The 26,553-nt window shown below is 41.9% G+C and overlaps 1 protein-coding gene across 1 annotated transcript in view; it reads left to right on the forward strand.

Annotated features, from left to right (window-relative positions):
* drosha (drosha ribonuclease III) overlaps positions 1–26,553 on the forward strand; it is a 370,040-nt gene that overhangs the window by 91,198 nt on the left and 252,289 nt on the right. The window contains exon 17 of the mRNA XM_061921522.1: positions 1,952–2,059. Within this exon, the coding sequence (XP_061777506.1) occupies positions 1,952–2,059 (108 nt within the window). The remainder of the gene's footprint in view (positions 1–1,951; positions 2,060–26,553) is intronic.

Genomic DNA, 26,553 nt, shown 5'->3' on the forward strand with positions numbered 1-26,553 from the left:
ATATATTGACACTTGCATAGGTTTGGTGGTAAAATGTTCCCCTTTAATGTAACATATTATGGTTAGAGTCATTCAAATAACTATAATATGTAGAACATGCTATACGTTTACCAAACAATCTGTCACTCCTAATCGATAAATCCCATGAAATCTTAGACGTCTAGTCTCTTGCGTGAATGAGCTAAATAATATTATTTGATATTTTACGGTAATGTGTTAATAATTTCACACGTCTATGAGAAAAACTGTGACTTAAAGTCCGAAAAATATGATACTCTCTAAACACAGATACAATATGCAATACTTGCAGTATTTTACAACTTAGACTGCATACAAAAAGAAAAATATCTCTCTTTTTGTCTTGTGAATGATAGGCAAAAGGGCGGCATAGCTCGGTTGGTAGAGCGGCCGTGCCAGCAACTTGAGGGTTGCAGGTTCGATTCCCGCTTGTGCCATCCTAGTTACTGCTGTTGTGTCCTTGGGCAAGACACTTTACCCACCTGCTCCCAGTGCCACCCACACTGGTTTAAATGTAACTTAGATATTGGGTTTCACTATGTAAAGCGCTTTGAGTCACTAGAGAAAAGCGCTATATAAATATGTTTCACTTCACTTCACTTCAAAATTCTAACAAAGTGCAAATCCCCTCTAAGGTGTTGCTTACATCACCAAGTAGTTCTATCCTTTTGGTCTAGACCTGAGTACTGCACCACAAGTATGAAGGCGGGCTGAGCTCGGTTGGTAGAGTGGGCGTGTCAGCAACTTGAGGGTTGCAGGTTCGATTCCCGCTTGTGCCATCCTAGTTACTGCCGTTGTGTCCTTGGGCAAGACACTTTACCCACCTGCTCCCAGTGCCACCCACACTGGTTTAAATGTAACTTAAATATTGGGTGTCGCTATGTAAAGCGCTTTGAGTCACTTGAGAAAAGCGCTACATAAATATAATTCACTAAATCAAGGTGGAAATAAAGTCACTGACAAACACCTCCTGAAGTGGCAGACATACCGAGGGCAGCCATCTGCCTTGACTGCATAATGTGTCACTTTATGTTAGTGTGGCTTGTGGCATGTATGGGGGAATAACTGACAGTGTTCAGTGATTCTAAAAAGTTTTAAGATCCTGCTTCAGTCTGTCTGGATCTTCTGTTTTCGTCACAGAGCTAACGCTGGAATCAAAGGGACTTAGTTGCCTTAGTGACAAACAATCAACACAGTTGAGGCGCATAATATCATTCTGGTATTGTTAATTGGCTGTTTAACAATTCTACAGAAGTGTGTCATCGCGGGGACCCTTGTGACGGGCCCCGTGACGGCCCCCCGGGCTCCTTGTCAACACCTCTGGATGCCGCCGGTCTCGCCCTGCCCTGTGGCGCTAATTAAAACACGGACGCTGGGCTCCTCTCATGTGTTGGCTCGGAGGTTAATGCGCTCCAAACCGCCTTTGCCATCTCGGTGTCTCGCGGCCGCCTCCGTGTGAACCGCCACTAATGATGGAGCCTCTTTCGCCGACCGCCGGCTGCTCTCCAGCCCGCCGTTATTTTCACTTTCTCCCGGCACCAGCTTCTTTTCATTTCACACAGCCAGGCTCAGCTGTCGGTGTTTGTGTGAGAATAAGTGTGTCAACATGTGCGAAATGGGCTTCGATCCCACCGTCCCGCCCCGAAAGTGAATTTCCCCCCTGTCTGTCATTCCACGCCGCAGATATTGGGTTTGTGATCATTTCATCTGTGTTGCCTAGCACCTCTTAATAAATAATGACTGACTGATTGATTTCTCCCTCAGTCCCCTCCTCCTATCAACTCTCACCCTTTGCTTCTGTCAAGCTCCTCATCACACACTCGCCTGCAACACGCTGCTGTCCATCCTCTTTCATATTAGACTTGAGCCCCACTCAGGTTTTTTCCCCCCCTTCTGTGCCGCGTTCTTGATCATTCTCTTTGTGCTCCCACAGCACGCCATGATGCTGCCCGTCCTCACCCATCACGTCCGCTACCACCAGTGTCTCATGCACCTGGACAAGCTCATCGGCTACGTCTTCAAGGAGCGCTGCCTCCTGCAGGTAACACTGCGCACCCCCACACCGTTCAAAGCAGAGCCACACGCTGAGAGTTGGACAACCTGTAACAATACATTCTAGCATCTGGTCATTCACAATGGACTTGGATCCCAACCCGATAGAAATTCAGTCCTAGTAGCATTAACAAACAATGGTTCCCATTGTTGACCGTGTAGACCAGGGGTCACCAAGGCGGTGCCCGCGGGCACCAGGTAGCCCGTAAGGACCAGATGAGTGGCCCGCTGGCCTGTTCTAAAAATAGCTCAAATAGCAGCACTTACTAGTGAGCTGCCTCTATTTTTTACATTTTATTTATTTACTAGCAAGCTGGTCTCGCTTTGCTCGACATTTTTAATTCTAAGAGAGACAAAACTGAAATAGAATTTGAAAATCTAAGAAAATATTTTAAATACTTAGTCTTCACTTGTTTAAATAAATTCATTTATTTTTTTACTTTGCTTCTTGTAACTTTCAGAAAGACAATTTTAGAGAAAAAATACAACCTTATACATGATTTTAGGATTTTTAATAACATAAACCTTTTTACCTTTTAAATTAATTCCTCTTCTTTCCTGACAATTTAAATCAATGTTCAAGTATTTTTTTTTTTATTATTATTGTAAAGAATGATAAATGCATTTTAATTTAATTCTTCATTTTAGCTTCTGTTTTTTCGACGAAAAATATTTGTGAAATATTTCTTCAAACTTATTATGATTAAAATAAAATAAAAATATTCTGGCAAATCTAGAAAATCTGTAGAATCAAATTTAAATCTTATTTCAAAGAATTTTGAATTTCTTTTAAAATTTTTGTTCTGGAAAATCTAGAAGAAATTATGATTTGTCTTTGTTAGAAATATAGCTTGGTCCAATTTGTCATATGTTATAACAAAGTGCAGATTGGATTTTAACCTATTTAAAACATGTCATCAAAATTCAAAAATAATCTTAATCAGGAAAAATTATTTTTTTTCAAAAAGATCCGAATAAGTTACTTTTTCTCTTCATTTTTTTCGGTTAAATTTTGAATTTTAAAGAGTCGAAATTGAAGATAAACTATGTTTCAAAATTTTATTTTTATTTTTTGTGTGTTTTCTCCTCTTTTAAACCGTTCAATCATTTATTCTCTACAAAAAACCTTCCGTAAAAGGAAAAAAAATGTACGACGGAATGACAGAATTACCCATTTTTTAAATATATATATATATATAGACTTATTTATTAAAGGTAAATTGAGCAAATTGGCTATGTCTGGCAATTTATTTAAGTGTGTATCAAACTGGTAGCCCTTCGCATTAATCAGTACCCAAGAAGTAGCTCTTGGTTTCAAAAAGGTTGGTGACCCTTGGTGTAGACCTTGATCTAGACCAGTGGTTCTCAACCTTTTTCAGTTAAGTACCCCCTATAAACATTTTTTTAATTCAAGTACCCCCTAATCAGAGCAAAGAATTTTGGGTTGGAAAAAAAGAGATAAAGAAGTAAAATACAGCAGTATGTCATCAGTTTCTGATTTATTAAATTGTATAACAGTGCAAATTATTGCTCATTTGTAGTGGTCTTTCTTGAACTATTTGGAAATAAAAAGATATATAAATAACTAAAAACGTGTTGAAAAATAAACAAGTGATTCAATTATAAATAAAGATTTCTACACTTAGAAGTAATCATCAACTTAAAGTGCCCTCTTTGGGGATTGTAATAAAAATCCATCTGGATTCATGAACTTAATTCTAAACATTTCTTCACAAAAAAATAAATCTTTAACATCAATATTTATGGAACATGTCCACAACCAATCTAGCTGTCAACACTGAATATTGCATTGTTGCATTTCTTTTCACAGTTTCTGAACTTAAATTCATATTTTTTTGAAGTATTATTGAATAAATATATTTATAAAGGATTTTTAAATTTTTGCTATTTTTAGAATATTTTTGAAAACTATCACGTACCCCTTGGCATACCTTCAAGTACCCCCAAGAGTACGCATACCCCCATTTGAGAACCACTGATCTAGACTGGCAGAGCTTTCTGTCAATGTTAATATTAGTTGTATTAACTTGATCACACTTGGCACGCCATATGAACAAAAACCTCCATATTGTGGTCCGCAGGGGTTTATTTTGCTGTGGGTTTAGAAGTGTCACCCCTCAGGCTGATGCCAGTTCATTGGAGACTGGCCATCAACAAACAAAAATCTAAATAATGGCACGAGGTGGTTGAGGTGGGCGGGGTTTGGTGCTCGCGGGGTGTATAACATAGTCAGGGACTGTCATGGATGCAAAGGATTCTGGGTAATGGTTTTGTTGCGTTTATGTTGTGTTACTGTGAGGATTTTCTCCCGAAATGTGTTTGTCATTCTTCTTTTGTGTGGGTTCACAATGTGGCGCATATTAGTAGGAGTGTTAAAGTTGTTTATATCACAACCGTCAGTGTACTCTGTGTCACCCAGTATGCCTTCCAGTCGTGTGCGCAAGCAGTTTGTACATGTTGTAGAAGGTGTTTAAGGCAATGGCTTCATAGCATGCCCTTATTCTTGTCATCTGGGTGACCACTAGCAGATGTTGGTGGGAATAGTTGCGGCTCCCATTGTCTTCCTCATTTTGTGAAACAGGTCGAAACGGCTCTTTGAGTGGTAAAGTTTGCCAACCCCTGCCCTATATGGACCACCTTGGCGTCAGCTAGTGGGGAGCCATTCAATAAGCAAACAGTCAGTGTTAGCAACTGATATGTAAAGGAAATGGGCTCCGCTTCTTCCTACTCCCTTTCAAACAGGTTTAAAAGAGAAAATGAAAATTGTGATGTATATGTTGTATGAATGCATGTTCAAAATAAACTCAAACTCAACTCATGGGCTGTGGGCCGCTAGTTGAATATCCTCAATCTCGACTTGGTAGTCGCTGCATTCCCAGAATCAGTATGAGTGTGACCCGAGTTGGACTTTGGGTTGAGATAAAGTCAGCCGGCCAAAGAGACAAGAGTGATGTGACACTGTGCCACAGCTGTATTATTTAAAGGCCAGCATCGTTATTAACTCCCCGCACTGACCAACAAGACAAAGCCATGTGATGGTTGGAGGCAGCCTGCCTGTGGTGAGATCTGGGTTATGTGTGTGTGTGTGTGCGCTTGTGATTGTGTGTGTGCACGTCCAGGGAGGAAGCCACGGCGCCTCATTATCGGGCCCCGCTGTCCTGCCTCTGTGGGGACAGTTCAGGCGGAAAGAGCGGCGAGGGAGTCAGTTAATGTTACCGGCGCCAACCCCAAGTCACATATATGCTGCCGGCAGCCCAAGTCCGCTGTGACTTGCAGTGACAATAGTCCAGGACGGTGGCTGAAATCTCCCCAGAGTGCCAGCTTGTGCCCCTGTCAGGGCCTGGAGCTGTGTGCTGCCCGCAGCAAGACGGAGGAGGCGCCATCAGCGAGGCATCAGGGCGCACGGTATAGATGCAGTAACTCTCTCTCCGACATCACTTTGTGGTTGTTTGGCTGCGTGCACATGCAGAATGGGCACATATTGATCAGACCTTGTCGTGTGTGCAATGACGAGCTGTCACAAGAAGAACCTGCTGAGAGGATGGCTGCTGGCTGACAAGCCTTCTTTTGTGTGCCCTTTTTCCTCGCTCTCAAATAACAAGGGAACTTCCAAAATTGATGCGCCTTGACTCAGCTTGTTAAAGCCGCGCCATAATCACTGCTTGATTTGTGCCCCGTCGTTTACGTGTTTTTGACGTTTGTCACCAAAAAGTCCAGCTGTTTCAAAGAAAGATGGTTTTCAAGTGTCTCATTGGCGCCATTTCTCGCCAAGACTCCCAAATGTACTGTTACTCTTTTGTGTGTGTTAATAAATGTTAATTGTTTAGTAATAAAATCTCTTTTTTTTAAATGAGCTGAAATGATAATGGTGCAGTCCAGTTGTTGTATCTTTTTTATTACAGTCTCATTTGCAAGTATTATATATTAGACAATTCGAAGACCTTGGATCGTAGTAGTGTACAGACTAAGTGGTGTTGCTGTAGTCAGGAAGTAGTCTTTGCCATTAATGTTATGTGCAAGTTGTTTTTTGTCGTTCACAACAAAGCTTTTATACTATAAGTATTATGTCCAATAATGGCTTTTTTGCCGATATCCCGATATTGTCCAACTCTTAATTACCGATACCAATATATACAGTCGCGGAATTAACACATTATTATGTTTTCCAAAATAAATCAACTCAAGTTATGGAAAAAAATGCCAACATGGAACTGCCATATTTATTATTGAAGTCCCAAAGTGCATTATTTTTTTTAACATGCCTCAAAACAGCAGCTTGGAATTTGGGACATGCTCTCCCTGAGAGAGCATGGGGGGTTTGAGGTGGCCGGATTTGAGATGGGGGGTCGGTGGTAGCGGTTGGTGTATATTGTAGCCTCCTGGAAGAGTTAGTGCTGCAAGGGTGGCTGGGCATTTGTTCCGTTGTGTTACAGTGTGGATGTCATTCTTGTTTGGTGTGGGTTCACAGTGTGGCGCATATTTGTAACAGTGTTAAAGTTGTTCATATGGCCACCCTCATTGTGACCTGTATGGCTGTTGACCAAGTATGTCTGGCATTCACTTTTGTGTGTGAAAAGCCGTAGATATTATGTGACTGGGCCGGCACGCAAAGGCAGTGCCTTTAAGGTTTATTGGCGCTCTGTACTTCTCCCTACGTCCGTGTACACAGCAGCGTTTTAATAAATCACATTTTTTCTTTTTTGAAACCGATACTGGTAATTTCCGATATTAAATTTTAAAGCATTTATCGGCTGATAATATCGGCAGTCCGATATCATTGGACATGTCTAAAAAGTATTGTATTTATTGAAAATCAGCTATTTGGTAGTAGGGTGCATCTTAGTTGTAGTTTTCATATCCATATTTGGAGGTGTTAAAATCGCCATGTAAAATAATTAATGCTAATCAGTACTGGGTTTTCCCCAGAATGACAATATAATTGTGGTGGTGTGGTCACTGTCATGTTATATGATTTGCAATATTCCTGATGATGCATTAATTTTCTTTAAAAAAAATTAAAAATCCCCAAAAATGTTGAATTTGTATTTAAATAGAAACCAGTCATTAGTAATTGGCATTAAGATATATATACATATTTTTTTCCAATATCGTTTTGCTATAGTTTTCAATTGTTGCTGCTTTTTGTTCAACCAAACACAGGCTGTTAGTTTGGGAGTTACGGCTGACCAAAATATGGAGTGGAAGCGAAATAAGAAGAATAAATAGATGAAAAAAGATGCAAAATAACATAAGTGTGAAGGCCTTTGATGAAGCAATGATTTCCATATCATGTTAGACCCACTCGACGTCCATTGCATCCGGTGTCTCCTCTCCAAGGTTTCTCATAGTCATTCACATTGACATCCTACTGGGTTGTGAGTTTTTCCTTGCCCTTTTTTGAGACACTTGGGATTTAGGGCTATATAAATAAACGATTGATTGATTTGAACAACTGAAGCTTTTGTTTACGTTTGAGCATTTTTTATCAGGCATACTTGTTTTATTGACATTGGAAATTGTAACTTTACCTGGAGGCAGTTTAGAACTCTGAGTGCTGCTTGAGTGATTGTTTCCTTGCCAAGTGTTTGAGTCAGTGTCGTCTACAACCAGCAAAGGACGTTGCAAGTAGTGAAAGTATCGAAATATGGCACCGTTTGATTTTATGTGAATCGATTCTCTGTAGTTCTGACAGTAGTTCAATCAGTAGTAGGGGTGTAACGGTATGTGTATTTGTATTGAACTTTTTCGGTACGGGGGTTTCAGTTCGGTTCTGAGGTTGACGAACTGTTGAAAAACTTATTGGGGTGTTACCATTTACTGGTCAATTGTACGGAATATGTACTGTACTGTGCAATCTACTAATAAAAGTCTCAACCAATCAAAAAAAGCACTTTATATGTAGAAAGGTTTTGTTAAGAAACCATTCTGAGCCTTATCTTATTTAGTTTTTATTTTATTCATGTTGACCACATTAACCCTGGTAATGGACCCTGTGTGTCTTTGTAAGTTATGCCATTGTTTATAAATTTGGTAAATAAATAACCAAAAAGTATATATTTTGTTGTTTTCTTACTGTACCGAAAATGAACCGAACCGTGACCTCTAAACCGAGGTACGTACCGAACCGAAATTTTTGTGTACCGTTACACCCCTAATCAGTACTTTTACAAATGTATAATTTATACATTGACCCAACTTTTTGTAAAAACAATTCACTTATTAACCCCCATTTTTGCGTTTTTGTTTTGCTCTTTCATATTTCTATAAATAACCCAGCGCCTTTGCTTATTCTGTTTAATTATTAATGGGTGTTGGATTTTGTTGTAACACGCGCACAAGGTTACGTCGGGCTAATTTGGGTCATCGCTGTAATTATTCGCAGACTAACCGGCAACATGGAAGTCGGCAAGGGAAGCTTAATGAGTGTTTTCGGACCAAAGGAAAAGTCTCTACCTGTTTAATGGATAGATGTGCAGAGAGGCATGGAAGTATGTGATCACTAGTGGCATTAGAGTGTGCATCATCTTGCAGTAAAAGACCGTGGCGTGAGGCAACTGACAAGCGGCAGCCTCTGTGCACCCACCCCCCCTCGTCCAACCGGCCCTCTCCCGTCGGCTGCAGGCTTTGAAGCTCCTTTACTGAGAGGCTCCCTGTTAAACATTTAACATGTAAAACTCGGCGAGGGGCTGACTTGTGTGTTGATGGTCGCCGCGTGCGCCCTGCATCCATCAAGGCCGTCCTTAATCCCTCCCCCCCCCCTGTTGATTCAGCCCCTCCTGCTTCACTTTTGACCCACGCTGGCACAACGAGAGGCATCACAGAGGATCTCAATAATTCAAATGTACAAGTCCTCGAGCCCGGTTCTGATGTCACACGCCTGTGTTTGTTCGCCCCACCGCCACCGCCGCCCTCCCTACGCATGCGGCTGTGCGCGCATCAGTGTTTCATTTGTTGTGTTATTCATGGCAAAGCTCGCTCGCTCGCCAGCCACGACATTCCGGGAATCCTCTGTTTGGAGGCCCGCTGGCCTGCATTGCATTTTACTGCATTCCAGTTGGTCTAAATGATGAATAATGTTTGACTCTGCCGCTCCACCAGCTCTCGCAGTGTGCCCCTCGCCATGGCAATGATATCAAAATCACCATGCAGTCACGCATATTCATTACCGGACTACAGTTCAGATAACGAAGGAGTTGACAAGTAGGGTTTTCACGATACCAGCATTTCAGTAGTCCATACCGATGCCTATTCACTTCCACAATTCTCGACACCAACTCAATGCCAGGATGACACTTGAACTACTTCTAAATTCACTATTTCATTGAAAACTGTTTCCATGTGTCAAATATTTAAGATTCCTGTGCTTCAACATCTTTTTACACAGAATTTAAACTGCAGTATCAGCTGACACGAGGTAACTATACTGTACATTCAGAGCGGCAGTGTTCTATAACCTCGGACTATATCAAAACAATGCTGTAAAAGAAATATGCTCTTAAAAACCAATGGTCGATTATTTTATCAATCAATCAATGTTTATTTATATAGCCCTAAATCACAAATGTCTCAAAGGACTGCACAAATCATTACGTCTACGACATCCTCGGAAGAACCCACAAAAGGGCAAGGAAAACTCACACCCAGTGGGCAGGGAGAATTCACATCCAGTGGGACGCCAGTGACAATGCTGACTATGAGAAACCTTGGAGAGGACCTCAAATGTGGGCAGCCCCCCCCTTCTAGGGGACCGAAAGCAATGGGTGTCGAGCAGGTCTCCAACGCAGCCGCGAAAGTTCAGTTCAAAGCGGATCCAAGACAGCAGCAAGAGTCCCGTCCACAGGAAACCATCCCAAGTGGAGGCGGATCAGCAGCGTAGAGATGTCCCCAACCGATACACAGGCAAGCGGTCCATCCTGGGTCCCGACGAGCGGTCCATCCTGGGTCTCGACTCTGGACAGCCAGTACTTCATCCATGGTCATCGGACCGGACCCCCTCCACAAGGGAGGGGGGGACATAGGAGATAAAAGAAAAGAAGCGGCAGATCAACTGGTATAAAAAGGGAGTCTATTTAAAGGCTAGAGTATACAAATGAGTTTTAAGGTGAGACTCAAATGCTTTTACTAAGGTAGCATTTCAAACTGTTACCGGGAGGGCATTCCAGAGTACTGGAGCCCGAAATGAAAAAGCTCTATAGCCCGCAGACTTTTTTTGGGCTTTGGGAATCACTAATAAGCCGGAGTCCTTTGAACGCATATGGTACAATACAATCGGCAAGATAGGATGGAGCTAGACCGTGTAGTATTTTATACGTAAGTAGTAAAACCTTAAAGTCACATCTTAAGTGCACAGGAAGCCAGTGCAGGTGAGCCAGTACAGGCGTAATGTGATCAAACTTTCTTGTTCTTGTCAAAAGTCTAGCAGCCGCATTTTGTACCAACTGTATTCTTTTAATGCTAGACATGGGGAGACCCGAAAATAATACGTTACATTAATCGAAACGAGATGTAACAAACGCATGGATAATGATCTCGGCGTCTTTAGTGGACAAAGTGGAGCGAATTTTTGCGATATTACGGAGATGAAAGAAGGCCGTTTTAGTAACGCTTTTAATGTGTGACTCAAAGGAGAGAGTTGGGTCGAAGATAATACCCAGATTTTACTCTGACCGACTCTTGCCGTCGTAGTGTGAGTTGCTTGGACCACCCAGGAACGACATCGCTTCGCACAGGTTTGACTCTTTATTTTTTCAAATAAAGCTGCAGTGTCGGTCGGTCGCTGTCTTAGCTCCTCCTCCGCTCCTCTTCCGCTTTTCAGCTGCCGTGTCGTCGTCTTTGTCTGTGCTGTTCTCTGTCGCTCTGTGGCTCGCTCTCTGATCGTTGCTCTCTCTCCTGCAGTGCTGCGGACACTCCACCTCTCCTTCCCTGATCTTTCTTCCTTCTCCCCTTTTATACACTGCGAGGAGATAGGCAGATTGTGAGCCACACACCTGATCTCGATTGCTGCGGCGTCGCTCCCGGCACGCCCCGCCTCTTCGTTACGCCGCATTCTCCGCCTCCTGGCCGCCATCTTGAGCAGGGCCAAAGCGTGTCCAGCCCCGCCGTCGGCCCGTCGGCTCCGCCTCTCCACATTTACGTTCTAAAAATAACAATTGGCGTGGGGTCTTCAAGTACATAAAACAAACAATATTATTAATATTATTCAATGTATATGTATATAAATGTGTGTATTTGTGCAGTCGTGGTCCAAAGTTTACATACACTTATCCATCCGTCCATTTTCTACCGTTTGTCCCTTGTCCTGCATTCAAGAACATAATGTCATGGATGTCGTTAGTTTCCAATCATTTCTACAACTTTTATTATTTTGTGATAGAGTGATTGGAACACATACTTGTTTGTCACAAAAAACATTCATGAAGTTTGCTTCTTTCATGAATTTATTATGGGTCTACTGAAAATGTGATCAATTCTGCTGGGTCAAAAGTATACATACAGCAATGTTAATATTTGGTTACATGTCCCGTGGCAAATTTCACTGCAATGAGGTGCTTTTGGTAGCCATTCATAAGCTTGTGGTTGAATTTTTGACCACTCCTCTTGACAAAATTGGTGCAGTTCAGCTGAATTTGTTTGTTTTCTGACATAAACTTGTTTCTTCACCATTGTCCACACGTTTAAGTCAGGACTTTGGGAAGGCCATTCTAAAACCTTAATTCTAGACTGATTCAGCCATTCCTTTACCACTTTTGACGTGTGTTTGGGGTCTTTGTCCTGTTTGAACACCCAACTGTGCCCAAGACCCAACCTCTGGGCTGATGATTTTAGTCTGTCCTGAAAAATTTGGAGGTAATCCTCCTTTTTCATTGTCCGATTTACTCTCTGTAAAGCACCAGTTCCATTGTCAGAAAAACAGGCCCAGAGCATAATACTACTACCACCATGCTTGACGGTAAGATGGTGTTCCTGGGGTTAAACGCCTCACCTTATCTCCTCCAAACATATTTGCTGGGTATTGTGGCCAAACAACTCAATTTTTGTTTCATCTGACCACAGAACTTTCCTCCGGAAGGTCTTATCTTTGTCCATATGATCAGCAGCAAACTTTAGACAAGCCTTAAGGTGTCGCTTCTGGAACAAGGGCTTCATTCTTGCATGGTAGCCTCTCAGTCCATGGCGATGCATAAAATGCTTGACTTTGGACACTGACATCTGTGTTCCAGCAGCTTTTTGGTGGTTCTCAGTTTCTACATCACCAACATTGATCATGTATGTTGCTGTATTTGGTCACATTTTCCGTAGACCCACAATAAATTCATAAAAGAACCTAACTTCATCAATGTTTTTTGTGTCAAGTATCGCAGTTTTTTTCATAGTTTGGCCAGGGGTGCGACTTATACTCAGGAGCGACTTGTGTGAAATTATTAACACATTACCGTAAAATATCAGATAATATTATTTAGCTCATTTACGTAAGAGACTAGACGTATAAGATTTCAACGGATTTAGCGATTAGGAGTGACAGATTGTTTGGTAAACGTATAGCATGTTCTATATGTTCTAGTTATTTGAATGACTCTTACCTTAATATGTTACGTTAACATAAAAGGCACCTTCTCAGTTGGTTATTTATGCCTCATATAACGTACACTTATTCAGCCTGTTGTTCACCATTCTTTATTTTAAATTGCCTTTCAAATGTTTATTCTTGGTGTTGGGTTTTATCAAATAAATTTCCCCCAAAAAATGCGACTTATACTACAGTGCGACTTATATATGTTTATTATGCATTTTCGGCAGGGGTGACTTATACTCCGGAGCGACTTATACTCCGAAAAATATGGTATGTGCGCCAATCACTCTTACCACAAAAAAAATGAGAGTTGTAGAAATTATTGGAAACTCAACACAGCCTGTATTTAAACTTTTGACCATGACTGTATGTTTTCCAAAATAAGTGCAGTTCCCCTTTAAAGGCCTACTAGAAATGAGAGTTTCTTATTCAAACGGGGATAGCAGGTCCATTCTATGTGTCATACTTGATCATTTCGCGATATTGACATATTTTTTTTGAAAGGATTTAGTAGAGAACATCCATGAGAAAGTTCGTAACTTTTGGTTGCTAATAAAAGCCTTGCCTGTACCGGAAGTAGCAGACGATATGCGCGTGATGTCACGGGCTGTGGAGCTCCTCACATCCTCGCATTGTTTACAATCATGGCTGCCAGCAGCGAGAGCGATTCGGACCTGAAAGCGATGATTTCCCCATTAATTTGAGCAAGGATGAAAGATTCGTGGATGAAGAAAGTGAGAGTGAAGGACTAGAAGAAAAAAAATGACGAGCGCACGATTTAGATGTTATTACACATTTACTAGGATAATTCTGGAAAATCCCTTATGTGCTTATTGTGTAATTAGTGTTTTAGTGAGATTATATGGTCGTACCTGTACAACCTAAAGGTCGGACCCGCACCGTTCTTCAGCACCAGTCGACGGGTGGTGGCTTTGCCCATCTCTGCCCTTCGCCAGGGACCCTCTTCGAAACACGATCTTTCGAAATGATCGCTGCATAATACACTGTACTTTGTGTATGTGGTCCAATCCAACCCTGTTCGCTTGACATCTCTGTTCCATAGTAAAGCTTGACTGTCATCTTTCGGGAATGTAAACAATGAAACACCGGCTCTGTTTGTGTTGCTAAAGGCGACCGCAATACACCATTTCCCAACTACAGCTTTCTTCTTTGACGTCTCCATTATTCATTGAACAAATTGCAAAAGATTCAGCAACACAGATGTCCATGATACTGTAGAATTATGCGATGAAAACAGACCACGTATAGCTGGAAACGGGGCTGGAACAAAATGTCCTCTGCGACGTATTAGTATGATACTTCCGGGCGGAGTTTAAAATTGCAATTTAGTAAACTAAAAAGGCCGTATTGGCATGCGTTGCAATGTTAATATTTCATCATTGATATACAAACTATCAGACTGCGTAGTAGTGGGTTTCAGTAGGCCTTTAATGCCAATGTTTTTTTTTTTAATCCAATTAGAATTCCTGGTGTTTATTTGCTTGACACCGGAACAGGACACATGGCATGACGACCCTGTTTAGTGCTCACGCGGGTTGTACTGAATTACTCTGGCTTTGAAATGTTTCAAAAGTGTGTGTGTTTTTTTATTTAAGCTCCCCGGCATCCTTGACATGTAAACAACCAAAACAAGTGAATAAAACGCTTATTTACTTGTCGGCTAGACTAAAGGAAACGATGCGGATGAGCGGCGGCCAAGCAGACGTCTGCTTGATCATCAGCCACGCAGTGAATTCCCATCCTTCTCCGTTCATCCAGATGTTTACTCCCGCCCAGCCGAGCACAGTGATGGCGACACTTGGGTCGATCGTTAAGTCGAGTGGAGCAAACAAACCTCGCTTGTCTCTAAAGGACAATGCCGCTTTTGGATGTTGTCCTTAAGTGCGAGCAAGCCGCAGTGCTTGCAGAATGACTGATGTGTTTTCTTTCCCTTTAGTTTGCTTGGGGGGGCTGGCGGGGACTTCAAGTTGCAAAGAAGACGACAACACAGCAACTGTTGTCGTTGTTTATTTATTTATTTTTTTTTTGCTTTTCATCCAACTGTCAATACGGCGCTGAGACGTTTGCATGTGCCAAACAAAGCCGCTCGTCTCGGAGAGAAAAGAGCGAGACGAAAAAGCACAATGGCTGTTAGAATTTGTCGAGTCTGTGTTCACGGCTTCAGAGCTGAAGGCCTCTCGCGCCACGCTAAATATTGAAGCGCTGCCGTTTAAAGTTTTTACATATATATCTCATTGGAGCTTGAAATTGATTTGAAGTTGGCTGAAAGGAGACAAGCACACCGGGGAGAGCAGCTGTGTGTCATTTTGGGGCTGAGATTAGCGTTCTCCTAATGTAAGATTGATAAATGCTTGTCGCATCTATTTTTTTTTTTCTTCCTCCTCCTCCCCTCAGCGAATGCAAGATGTTCTGTATTCGGTCTCTTTCCAGGCACAGCTGCATATTGAGTAATGGGATCTTTCTCTTAAGCAATACCGCCGAGATGTAAGGGCCAATGTATTGTCATAAAGTATATGTCATGTTGTCAATTGTAGTGGAATGGACCTGGCCTTCTGGAGAATCTTAGACGTTTTTCAGTAACCCTCACAATGTTAGGATGTTACTCAGCAGTCTGGATGGTTCGCTTCCCCTTTGGTCCGGATGACACGATGTCGAATATTTTCCCAAAAAATTTGAAATGTGGACTTGTCAGACCACAGAACACTGTCCCACTTTGCATCAGTCCATCTTAGATGATCTCGGGCCCAGAAAAGCCGGCGGCGTTTCTGGATGTTGTTGATAAATGGCTTTTGCTTTGCATAGTAGAGCTTTAACTTGCACTTACAGATGTAGCGACTAACTGTATTTCATGACAGTAGTTTTCTGAAGTGTTCCTGAGCCCATGTGGGGATATCCTTTAGAGAATGATGTCTGTTTTTGATACAGTGCCGTCTGAGGGATCGAAGGTCACGGTCATTCAATGCTGGTTTCCGGCCGAGCCGCTTACATGGTGTGATTTCTCCAGATTCTCTGAACCTTTTGATAATATTATGGACCGTAGATGTTGAAATCCCTAAATTTCTTGCAAATGGACTTTGAGAACTGTTGTTCTTAAACTGACTATTTGCTCACACAGTTGAGGATCAAAGGAGTGTACCTCACCCCATCCTTTCTTGTGAAAGACTGAGCATTTTTTGAGAAGCTGTTTTTATACCCAATCATGGCACCCACCTGTTCTCAATTAGCCTGCACACCTGTGGGATGTTCCAAATAAGTGTTTGATGAGCATTCCTCAACTTTATCAGTATTTATTGCCACCTTTTCCAACTTCTTTGTCACGTGTTGCTTTAGATCTTTCTCTTAAGCAATACCGCCGAGATGTAAAGGCCAATGTATTGTCATAAAGTATATGTCATGTTGTCAATTGTAGTGAAATGGACCTGGCCTTCTGGAGAATCTTAGACTTTTTTCAGTAACCATCACAATGTTAGGATGTTACTCAGCAGTCTGGATGGTTCGCTTCCCCTTTGGTCCGGATGACACGATGTCGAATATTTCTAAAAACAATTTGAAATGTGGACTTGTCAGACCACAGAACACTGTCCCACTTTGCATCAGTCCATCTTAGATGATCTCGGGCCCAGAAAAGCCGGCGGCGTTTCTGGATGTTGTTGATAAATGGCTTTTGCTTTGCATAGTAGAGCTTTAACTTGCACTTACAGATGTAGCGACTAACTGTATTTCATGACAGTAGTTTTCTGAAGTGTTCCTGAGCCCATGTGGGGATATCCTTTAGAGAATGATGTCTGTTTTTGATACAGTGCCGTCTGAGGGATCGAAGGTCACGGTCATTCAATGCTGGTTTCCGGCCATGCCGCTTACATGGTGTGATTTCTCCAGATTCTCTGAACCGTTTGATAATATTATGGACCGTAGATGTTGAAATCCCTAAATTTCTTGCAAATGGACTTTGAGAACTGTTGTTCTTAAACTGACTATTTGCTCACACAGTTGTGGACAAAGGAGTGTACCTCACCCCATCCTTTCTTGTGAAAGACTGAGCATTTTTTGAGAAGCTGTTTTTATACCCAATCATGGCACCCACCTGTTCTCAATTAGCCTGCACACCTGTGGGATGTTCCAAATAAGTGTTTGATGAGCATTCCTCAACTTTATCAGTATTTATTGCCACCTTTTCCAACTTCTTTGTCACGTGTTGCTTTAGATCTTTCTCTTAAGCAATACCGCCGAGATGTAAAGGCCAATGTATTGTCATAAAGTATATGTCATGTTGTCAATTGTAGTGAAATGGACCTGGCCTTCTGGAGAATCTTAGACTTTTTTCAGTAACCATCACAATGTTAGGATGTTACTCAGCAGTCTGGATGGTTCGCTTCCCCTTTGGTCCGAATGACACGATGTCGAATATATCCCCCAAAAATTTGAAATGTGGACTCGTCAGACCACAGAACACTGTTCCACTTTGCCTCAGTCCATCTTAGATGATCTCAGGCCCAGAGAAGCCGGCGGCGTTCCTGGATGTTGTTGATAAATGGCTTTTGCTTTGCATAGTGGAGCTTTAACTTGCACTTACAGAGGTAGCGACAAACTGTATTTAATGACAGTGGTTTTCTGAAGTGTTACTGAGCCCTTGTGGTGATATCCTTTAGAGATTGATGTCGGTTTTTGATACAGTGCTGTCTGAGGGATCAAAGGTCACGGTCATTCAATGCTGGTTTCCGGCCATGCCGCTTACGTGGAGTGATTTCTCCAGATTCTCTGAACCTTTTGATGATATTATGGACCGTAGATGTTGAAATCCCTAAATGTCTTGCAATTGGACTTTGAGAACTGTTGTTCTTAAACTGACTATTTGCTCACACAGTTGTGGACAAAGGGGTGTACCTCACCCCATCCTTTCTTGTGAAAGACTGAGCATTTTTTGAGAAGCTGTTTTTATACCCAATCATGGCACCCACCTATTCTCAATTAGCCTGCACACCTGTGGGATGTTCCAAATAAGTGTTTGATGAGCATTCCTCAACTTTATCAGTATTTATTGCCACCTTTTCCAACTTCTTTGTCACGTGTTGCTTTAGATCATTCTCTTCAGCAATACCGCCGAGATGTAAGGGCCAATGTATTGTCATAAAGTATATGTCATGTTGTCAATTGTAGTGGAATGGAGAATCTTAGACGTCTTTCAGTGGCCGTCACAATGTTAGGATGTTACTCAGCAGTTCCTTTAGGAATTTGCTGATTTTTACATTTTTTTATTTTTTTTTATTGTTGGAGCATAACATGCCTGAATTTGCAGCAGCTTTTTTCAGATATTGCAAAACAAGTTGTGACGTTTTGAGTCTTCTACACTGTCAGCATTTAATCAACTTGTGATTTTAAGATTCTTTTTTTTTTTTTTTTTTAAATCAATTTTTTAAAACAGTGGTTCTCAAATGGGGGTACGCTTACCCCTGGGGCAACGTTCCCTCTAAGGTACGCGCCTGTCCAATTGCACACTGCTCACGCGTCCTCTGCAAACGGCAAATCTAGCCGGCACACAAAATCGAATAAAAAGATAAGCGCATAACTGTGCACGTCTGCCGTCGCTCACATGTGCGCCACTGAATGCTTAAGGAGTTTTGGCGTTTGCTCACACATATGAGAAATTGGAGGGAACATTGCCCTGGGGGTACTTGAAGGTATGCGAGATTTTTTTTTTTAATATTCTAAAAATAGCAACAATTAAAAAATCCTTTATAAATATATTTATTGAATAATACTTCAACAAAATATGAATGTAAGTTCATAAACTGAAAAGAAATGCAATAATGCAATATTCAGTGTTGACAGCTCGATTTTTTTTGTGGACATGTTCCATAAATATTGATGTTAAAGATTTATTTTTTTTGAAAAAATGTTTAGAATTAATTTCATGAATCCAGATGGATCTCTATTACAATCCGCAAAGAGGGCACTTTAAGTTGATGATTACTTCTATGTGTAGAAATCTTTATTTATAATTGAATCACTTGTTTATTTTTCAGCAAATTTTTAGTTATTTTTATATCTTTTTTTCCCAAATAGTTCAAGAAAGACCACAACAAATGAGCAATATTTTTGCACTGTTATACAATTTAATAAATGAGAAACTGATGACATAGTGCTGTATTTTACTTCTTTATCTCTTTTTTCAACAAAAAATGCTTTGCTCTGATTAGGAGGAGTTGAATTAAAAAAATGTTCACAGGGGGTACATCACTGGAAAAAGGTTGAGAACCACTGTTTGACACTGTCAGCATTTAATCAACTTGTGATTTTAAGATTATTTTTTTTGTTATCACTGTTTTAAAATACCAGCAGAGTGGAAAAACAAGTTACCTCTGTATTGAAGCTATTATCATATGTCTGATTAATGACACCAAATAACTTCCAAAGTTTGCGAATGAATAGATATGATCAAAACTGTATCAAGCTCATGGAGATTCCTGAGCCATTTTGAGAGTGGCTGTGCCAGCAACCTGAGGGTTCCTGGTTCAATCCCCACTTTCTACCATCCTAGTCACGTCCGTTGTGTCCTTGAGCAAGACACTTCACCCTTGCTCCTGATGGGTCCTGGTTAGTGCCTTGCATGGCAGCTCCCGCCATCAGTGTGTGAATGTGGAAATAGTGTCAAAGCGCTTTGAATTCCTTAAAATGGTAGACAAGCGCTATACAAATACAACCCAATTACCATTTACCATCTTTCCAGGCACAGCTGCATGTTGAGTAATGGGAACTTTCTCTTGCGCAATACCGCCGAGATGTAAGGGCCAATGTATTGTCGTAAAGTATATGTCTTGTTGTCAATTGTAGTGGAAAGGACATGGCCTTCGGGAGAATCTTAGAAGATTTTCAGTGGCCATCACAATGTTAGGATGTTACTCGGCAGTCCCTTTAGGATTCCGCCGGCTTTTTACATTTCAAAAAATATTTTTGTTATTGTTGGGGCCTAAAATGTCTGAATTTGCAAAAGTTGTGACGTTTTGAGTCTTTTACATTGTCAGCATTTAGTCATTTTAAGATATATTTTTTTAAAATCATCCATCCATCCATCTTCTTCCGCTTATCCGAGGTCGGGTCGCGGGGGCAACAGCCTAAGCAGGGAAACCCAGACTTCCCTCTCCCCAGCCACTTCGTCTAGCTCTTCCCGGGGGATCCCGAGGCGTTCCCAGGCCAGCCGGGAGACATAGTCTTCCCAACGTGTCCTGGGTCTTCCCCGTGGCCTCCTACCGGTTGGACGTGCCCTAAACACCTCCCTAGGGAGGCGTTCGGGTGGCATCCTGACCAGATGCCCGAACCACCTCATCTGGCTCCTCTCGATGTGAAGGAGCTGCGGCTTTACTTTGAGTTCCTCCCGGATGGCAGAGCTTCTCACCCTATCTCTAAGGGAGAGCCTCGCCACACGGCGGAGGAAACCCATTTCGGCCGCTTGTACCCGTGATCTTATCCTTTCGGTCATGACCCAAAGCTCATGACCATAGGTGAGGATGGGAACGTAGATCGACCGGTAAATTGAGAGCTTTGCCTTCCGGCTCAGCTCCTTCTTCACCACAACGGATCGGTACAACGTCCGCATTACTGAAGACGCCGCACCGATCCGCCTGTCGATCTCACGATCCACTCTTCCCCCACTCGTGAACAAGACTCCTAGGTACTTGAACTCCTCCACTTGGGGCAGGGTCTCCTCCCCAACCCGGAGATGGCATTCCACCCTTTTCCGGGCGAGAACCATGGACTTGGACTTGGAGGTGCTGATTCTCATTCCGGTCGCTTCACACTCGGCTGCAAACCGATCCAGTGAGAGCTGAAGATCCCGGTCAGATGAAGCCATCAGGACCACATCATCTGCAAAAAGCAGAGACCTAATCCTGCGGTCACCAAACCGGAACTCCTCAACGCCTTGACTGCGCCTAGAAATTCTGTCCTTAAAGTTATGAACAGAATCGGTGACAAAGGACAGCCTTGACGGAGTCCAACCCTCACTGGAAATGTGTTCGACTTACTGCCGGCAATGCGGACCAAGCTCTGGCACTGATCGTACAGGGATCGGACCGCCACAATAAGACAGTCCGATACCCCATACTCTCTGAGCACTCCCCACAGGACTTCCCGAGGGACACGGTCGAATGCCTTCTCCAAGTCCACAAAGCACATGTAGACTGGTTGGGCAAACTCCCATGCACCCTCAAGAACCCTGCCGAGAGTATAGAGCTGGTCCACAGTTCCACGACCAGGACGAAAACCACACTGTTCCTCCTGAATCCGAGGTTCGACTATCCGGCGTAGCCTCCTCTCCAGTACACCTGAATAAATCTTTTTTTAATCAATGTTTTAAAATACCAGTAGAGTGGAAAAAACAAGTTACCTCTGTATTGAAGCTATTATCATATGTCTGATTTATGACACCAAATAACTTCTGAAGTTTGGGAATAAATAGATATGATCAATATGGTATCAAGCTCATGGAGATTCCTGAGCCATTTTGAGAGATATTGAGGAATCAAGTCACATGTTCGCGTGGCGTTGCACAAGGAACCAAAGATCCCCTCCCTATCAACAACATTATTAATCAAGCAGACTTTTTGAGAGCCAACAATGACTACTTTTGGAAAAATCATGATCTAGGACTTTATATTTTTGAGCCCGAGCACAAAGAGGATGCGCAATAAGTTTTAGAAGCTGAGTGATTCAGTTTCATTGTGACAGAATAGCATCTGCAGCATTGCTATATGCTAAACGTACAAACTAACCATACCAAACCATAATAAAACAAAAACAAACATTTACTGTAATATTTCCACTCTCGCCCGGATGCCGATCAACGGTACACTTACATAATTATTTTATGATAAAGCATCAAACTTCAACACATCCAACCTTACACACCACCTTAAACACAATTATCGCTATTATGGTTTTTTCATAGCCTATGAAGATGCCTTAGCCAGTTAAATCTAAATGTCAAATAATAGGTATAAATAAGTTATCTTTTATTGATATCAGCCTTGAGAAGCAGGGTGTTATCTTTATCTGTTTGAGGAAAAAATAGGTGCATCCTTAATATTTTGACTTTTTACGACTGTGCTCTTAAACTTTCGCTCATCTGGTGAGCCACCTGTTCGTTCCAGTTCATGTTCCATGTTTTTTTATTCATTTGTACCGCTTTGCTTACCCTCAAAGGTCCCAGAAAGGGCTAACAAATGAACCCTAACATCATTTTGTGAAAACAGAACGCCACCTGCTCATGTCTGGATTGATTACAAATGACGTGAATTAAGTGGTCAGTTTTAATTCAGATGCAATCAAATGTCACGCAGCAGTTTTGGGGCGACGCTGGTGCCTCATATTGACAATGGAAGCAGCTCACCCGGAAACGCCGCTTAAAATGAGCGTTTTGCTGCATCCTCCCTCGGCATCAATGGCAGGTTGCAAGGTGCCTTTTTTGTGCAGTCTGACAATCCTTACAAAGACAGAAAGCCTTTTTGCCTTTGCCATCGGGAGGTCATGACATTTTGAAAGTCTAGCTGTAAAACAGAATTTTGCACAGATTTTATGGTCTTAAACTTTCGATCCGCTGATGAAGAGCCTCTTTGAGTTTAAGTGCAGTTCTCAAAAGATTGCAGAGTCAATTTTTTCTGTCTCTCGCTCCTCTTTCTTCCTTTTGTCTTTCAAAGCTATACTTCCAAGCTGGTCACAATCCACATATGTAAGGGGGTCATTTTTTTCTACGTCTAAAACAGTTCCTAGTGGTCTACATAGCATTACAAGGTGGTGGTTTGGTCAAAATGTTGCATAGATTGTTTTACAGATGGTTTTCAAGCCGCTTTGTGAAAGAAAGTTTTTTCAGAATGCCCCGTTTTTTGGGTTCTTACTTGTGTGTCTTCACTTCAACCGAGTCTTCTCGCCGCCAGCCATGTTGTAGTTTTAGCGCTTCCATATGGAGTCTACTGACAGATATACGTTAGAACTGTATTTTGTATAAGAAATGGCAACACCTGAGGACCGATGTGCATGGACCAACCAGTCTTTCCCACAACAAGAGGATAGAGTATAGGATATGTATATATGTGTATAAATATATATATATATATATACATATCTTCATATGTATACATATCTATATATGTGTCCCACTCTCCTTTGTGGAGGGAGTCCGGTCCGATCCGGTGGCCATGTACTGCTCGCCTGTGTATCGGCTGAGGACATCTCTGCGCTGCTGATCAGCCTCCTCTTGGGATGGTTTCCTGCTGGCTCCGCTGTGAACGGGACTCTCGCTGCTGTGTTGGATCCGCTCTGGACTGGACTCTCGCGACTGTGTTGGATCCATTATGGATTGATCTTTCACAGTATCATGTTCTCATAGTCATCATTGTCACCGATGTCCCACTGGGTGTGAGTTTTCCTTGCCCTTATGTGGGCCTACCGAGGATGTCGTAGTGGTTTGTGCAGCCCTTTGAGACACTAGTGATTTAGGGCTATATAAGTAAACATTGATTGATTGATTGATATATAAACATATCTATATACTATGTGTGTGTGTGTGTGTTTGTATACATGCATGTGTATATATGTGTGTGTATATATACATATGTGTAAATATATGTGTATAGATACATATGTGTATATATATGTGTATGTAAACACATATATATATATATACTGTATATATATATGTACAAACCCTGTTTCCATATGAGTTGGGAAATTGCGTTAGATGTAAATATAAACGGAATACAATGATTTGCAAATCCTTTTCAACCCATATTCAATTGAATGCACTACAAAGACAAGATATTTGATGTTCAAACTCATAAACTCAATTTTTTTTTTTTGCAAATAATAATTAACTTGTGCCAAAGTAGTTGGGAAAGGGCATGTTCACCACTGTGTTACATCACCTTTTCTTTTAACAACACTCAAACGTTTGGGAACTGAGGAAACTATTTGTTGAAGCTTTGAAAGTGGAATTCTTTCCCATTCTTGTGTATCAATCAATCAATCAATGTTTACTTATATAGCCCTAAATCACTAGTGTCTCAAAGGGCTGCACAAACCACCACGACATCCTCGGTAGGAAAACTCACACCCAGTGGGACATTGGTGACAATAATGACCCAGTGGGACGTCGGTGACAATGATGACTATGAGAACCTTAGAGAGGAGGAAAGCAATGGATGTCGAGCGGATCTAACATGATACTGTGAAAGTTCAATCCACAATGGATACAACACAGTCGCGAGAGTCCAGTCCAAAGAGGATCCAAGACACAGCAGCGAGAGTCCCGTTCACAGCGGAGCCAGCAGGAAACCATCCCAAGCGTAGGCGGACCAGCAGCGCAGAGATGTCCCCAGCCGATACACAGGCGAGCAGTACATGGCCACCGGATCGGACCGGACCCCCTCCACACGGGAGAGTGGGACATGGAAGAAAAAGAAAAGAAACGGCAGATCAACTGGTCTAAAAAGGGAGTCTATTTAAAGGCTAGAGTATACAAATGAGTTTTAAGGTGAGACTTAAATGCTTCTACTGAGGTGGCATCGCGAACTGTTACCGGGAGGGCATTCCAGAGTACTGGAGCCCGAACGGAAAACGCTCTATAGCCCGCAGACTTTTTTTGGGCTTTGGGAATCACTAATAAGCCGGAGTCCTTTGAACGCAGATTTCTTGCCGGGACATATGGTACAATACAATCGGCAAGATAAGATGGAGCTAGACCGTGTAGTATTTTATACGTAAGTAGTAAAACCTTAAAGTCACATCTTAAGTGCACAGGAAGCCAGTGCAGGTGAGCCAGTACAGGCGTAATGTGATCAAACTTTCTTGTTCTTGTCAAAAGTCTAGCAGCCGCATTTTGTACCAACTGTAATCTTTTAATGCTAGACCCGAAAATAATACGTTACAGTAGTCGAGGCGAGACGTAACAAACGCATGGATAATGATCTCAGCGTCTTTAGTGGACAGAATGGAGCGAATTTTAGCGATATTACGGAGATGAAAGAAGGCCGTTTTAGTAACGCTTTTAATGTGTGCCTCAAGGGAGAGAGTTGGGTCGAAGATAACACCCAGATTCTTTACCGTGTCGCCTTGTTTAATTGTTTGGTTGTCAAATGTTAGAGTTGTATTATTAAATAGAGTTCGGTGTCTAGCAGGACCGATAATCAGCATTTCCGTTTTTTTGGCGTTGAGTTGCAAAAAGTTAGCGGACATCCATTGTTTAATTTCATTAAGACACGCCTCCAGCTGACTACAATCCGGCGTGTTGGTCAGCTTTAGGGGCATGTAGAGTTGGGTGTCATCAGCATAACAGTGAAAGCTAATACCGTATTTGCGTATGATGTCACCTAGCGGCAGCATGTAGATGCTGAAGAGTGCAGGGCCAAGGACCGAACCCTGGGGAACTCCACACGTTACCTTAACGTAGTCCGAGGTCACATTGTTATGGGAGACACACTGCATCCTATCAGTAAGATAAGAGTTAAACCAAGACAGGGCTAAGTCTGACATACCAATTCGTGTTTTGATACGTTCTAATAAAATATTATGATCGACGGTATCGAAAGCAGCGCTAAGATCGAGGAGCAGCAACATAGATGACGCATCAGAATCCATCGTTAGCAATAGATCATTAGTCATTTTTGCGAGGGCTGTCTCCGTGGAGTGATTTGCCCTGAAACCGGATTGAAAGGTTTCACATAGATTGTTAGACGCTAAGTGTTCATTTAACTTCTCCGCAACAATTTTTTCAAATATTTTTGAAATAAAGGGAAGGTGAGACACCGGTCGGTAATTTACCATGAGGTCAGGATTGAGGTTAGGTCTTTTAAGAAGAGGATGAATAACCGCTTTTTTGAATGCTAGGGGAACAGTGCCCGAGGAGAGTGATAAGTTTATAATATTTAGCACTGATGGACCTAATAATACAAAGAGCTCCTTGATCAGTTTCCCAGGAAGAGGGTCAAGTAAACATGTTGTCTGTTTTATTCCATTTACACGTTGTAACAATTCCTCTAATGTTATTTCCTCAAAACGAGAGAAAGTATTTTGGAGGGCAGTATCCGCCGTATATACAATCGTGTCAGTGTTAATAGAACCCCGTTGTAGCTGGGACGCATTGTCTTTAATCTCCTTTTTAATGACTTCAATTTTCTTACTAAAGAATTGCATAAAGTCATCAGCTGAGTGGGTTGAGCTACTGGAAGGAGTCCCTTGTTGGGTTAGCGATGCTACCGTACTAAACAAAAATTTAGGATCGTTTTTATTACGGTGGATGAGATTTGAGTAATATTTAGCTTTAGCTAAGGTAAGCATGCGTTTATAAGTTATTAAACCATCACTCCATGCTTGATGGTGCACCTCAAGTTTAGTCGTGCGCCATTTGCGTTCCAGCTTTCTACATAATTTCTGAGCTCTAGTTTCTTCTGTAAACCACGGGGTGCGCTTTTTTGGAGCCTTTTTTAACTTTAGCGGTGCTATGTTATCAATGGTTTCGCGCAGGGCGTCGTTAAAGTTGTTAGTGAGGTTATCAATAGAGCCCACATACTTTGGGAATGGTGCCATTACCGAGGGCAGTAGGTCAGCAAGAGTTGTCGTTGTGGCTGTATTAATGTTGCGGCTGCTATAGCAGTTATTATTATTATTAGTTTGACGAACATGCGTCTGAACCTCGAATTTTATAAGGTAATGATCAGACAATACTTTAGTATACGGGAGTATCGTAACTTTGGAAACGGTGATGCCCCTGACAAGCACTAGGTCTATCGTATTACCGTTGCGATGCGTGGGTTCATTTATTATTTGTGTGAGACCACAGCTATCAATTACAGTCTGGAGCGCTACGCACGGTGGGTCCGATG

This window comes from Nerophis ophidion, linkage group LG15 (assembly GCF_033978795.1).
Source record: "Nerophis ophidion isolate RoL-2023_Sa linkage group LG15, RoL_Noph_v1.0, whole genome shotgun sequence".
Classification (NCBI taxonomy): Eukaryota; Metazoa; Chordata; class Actinopteri; order Syngnathiformes; family Syngnathidae; genus Nerophis; species Nerophis ophidion.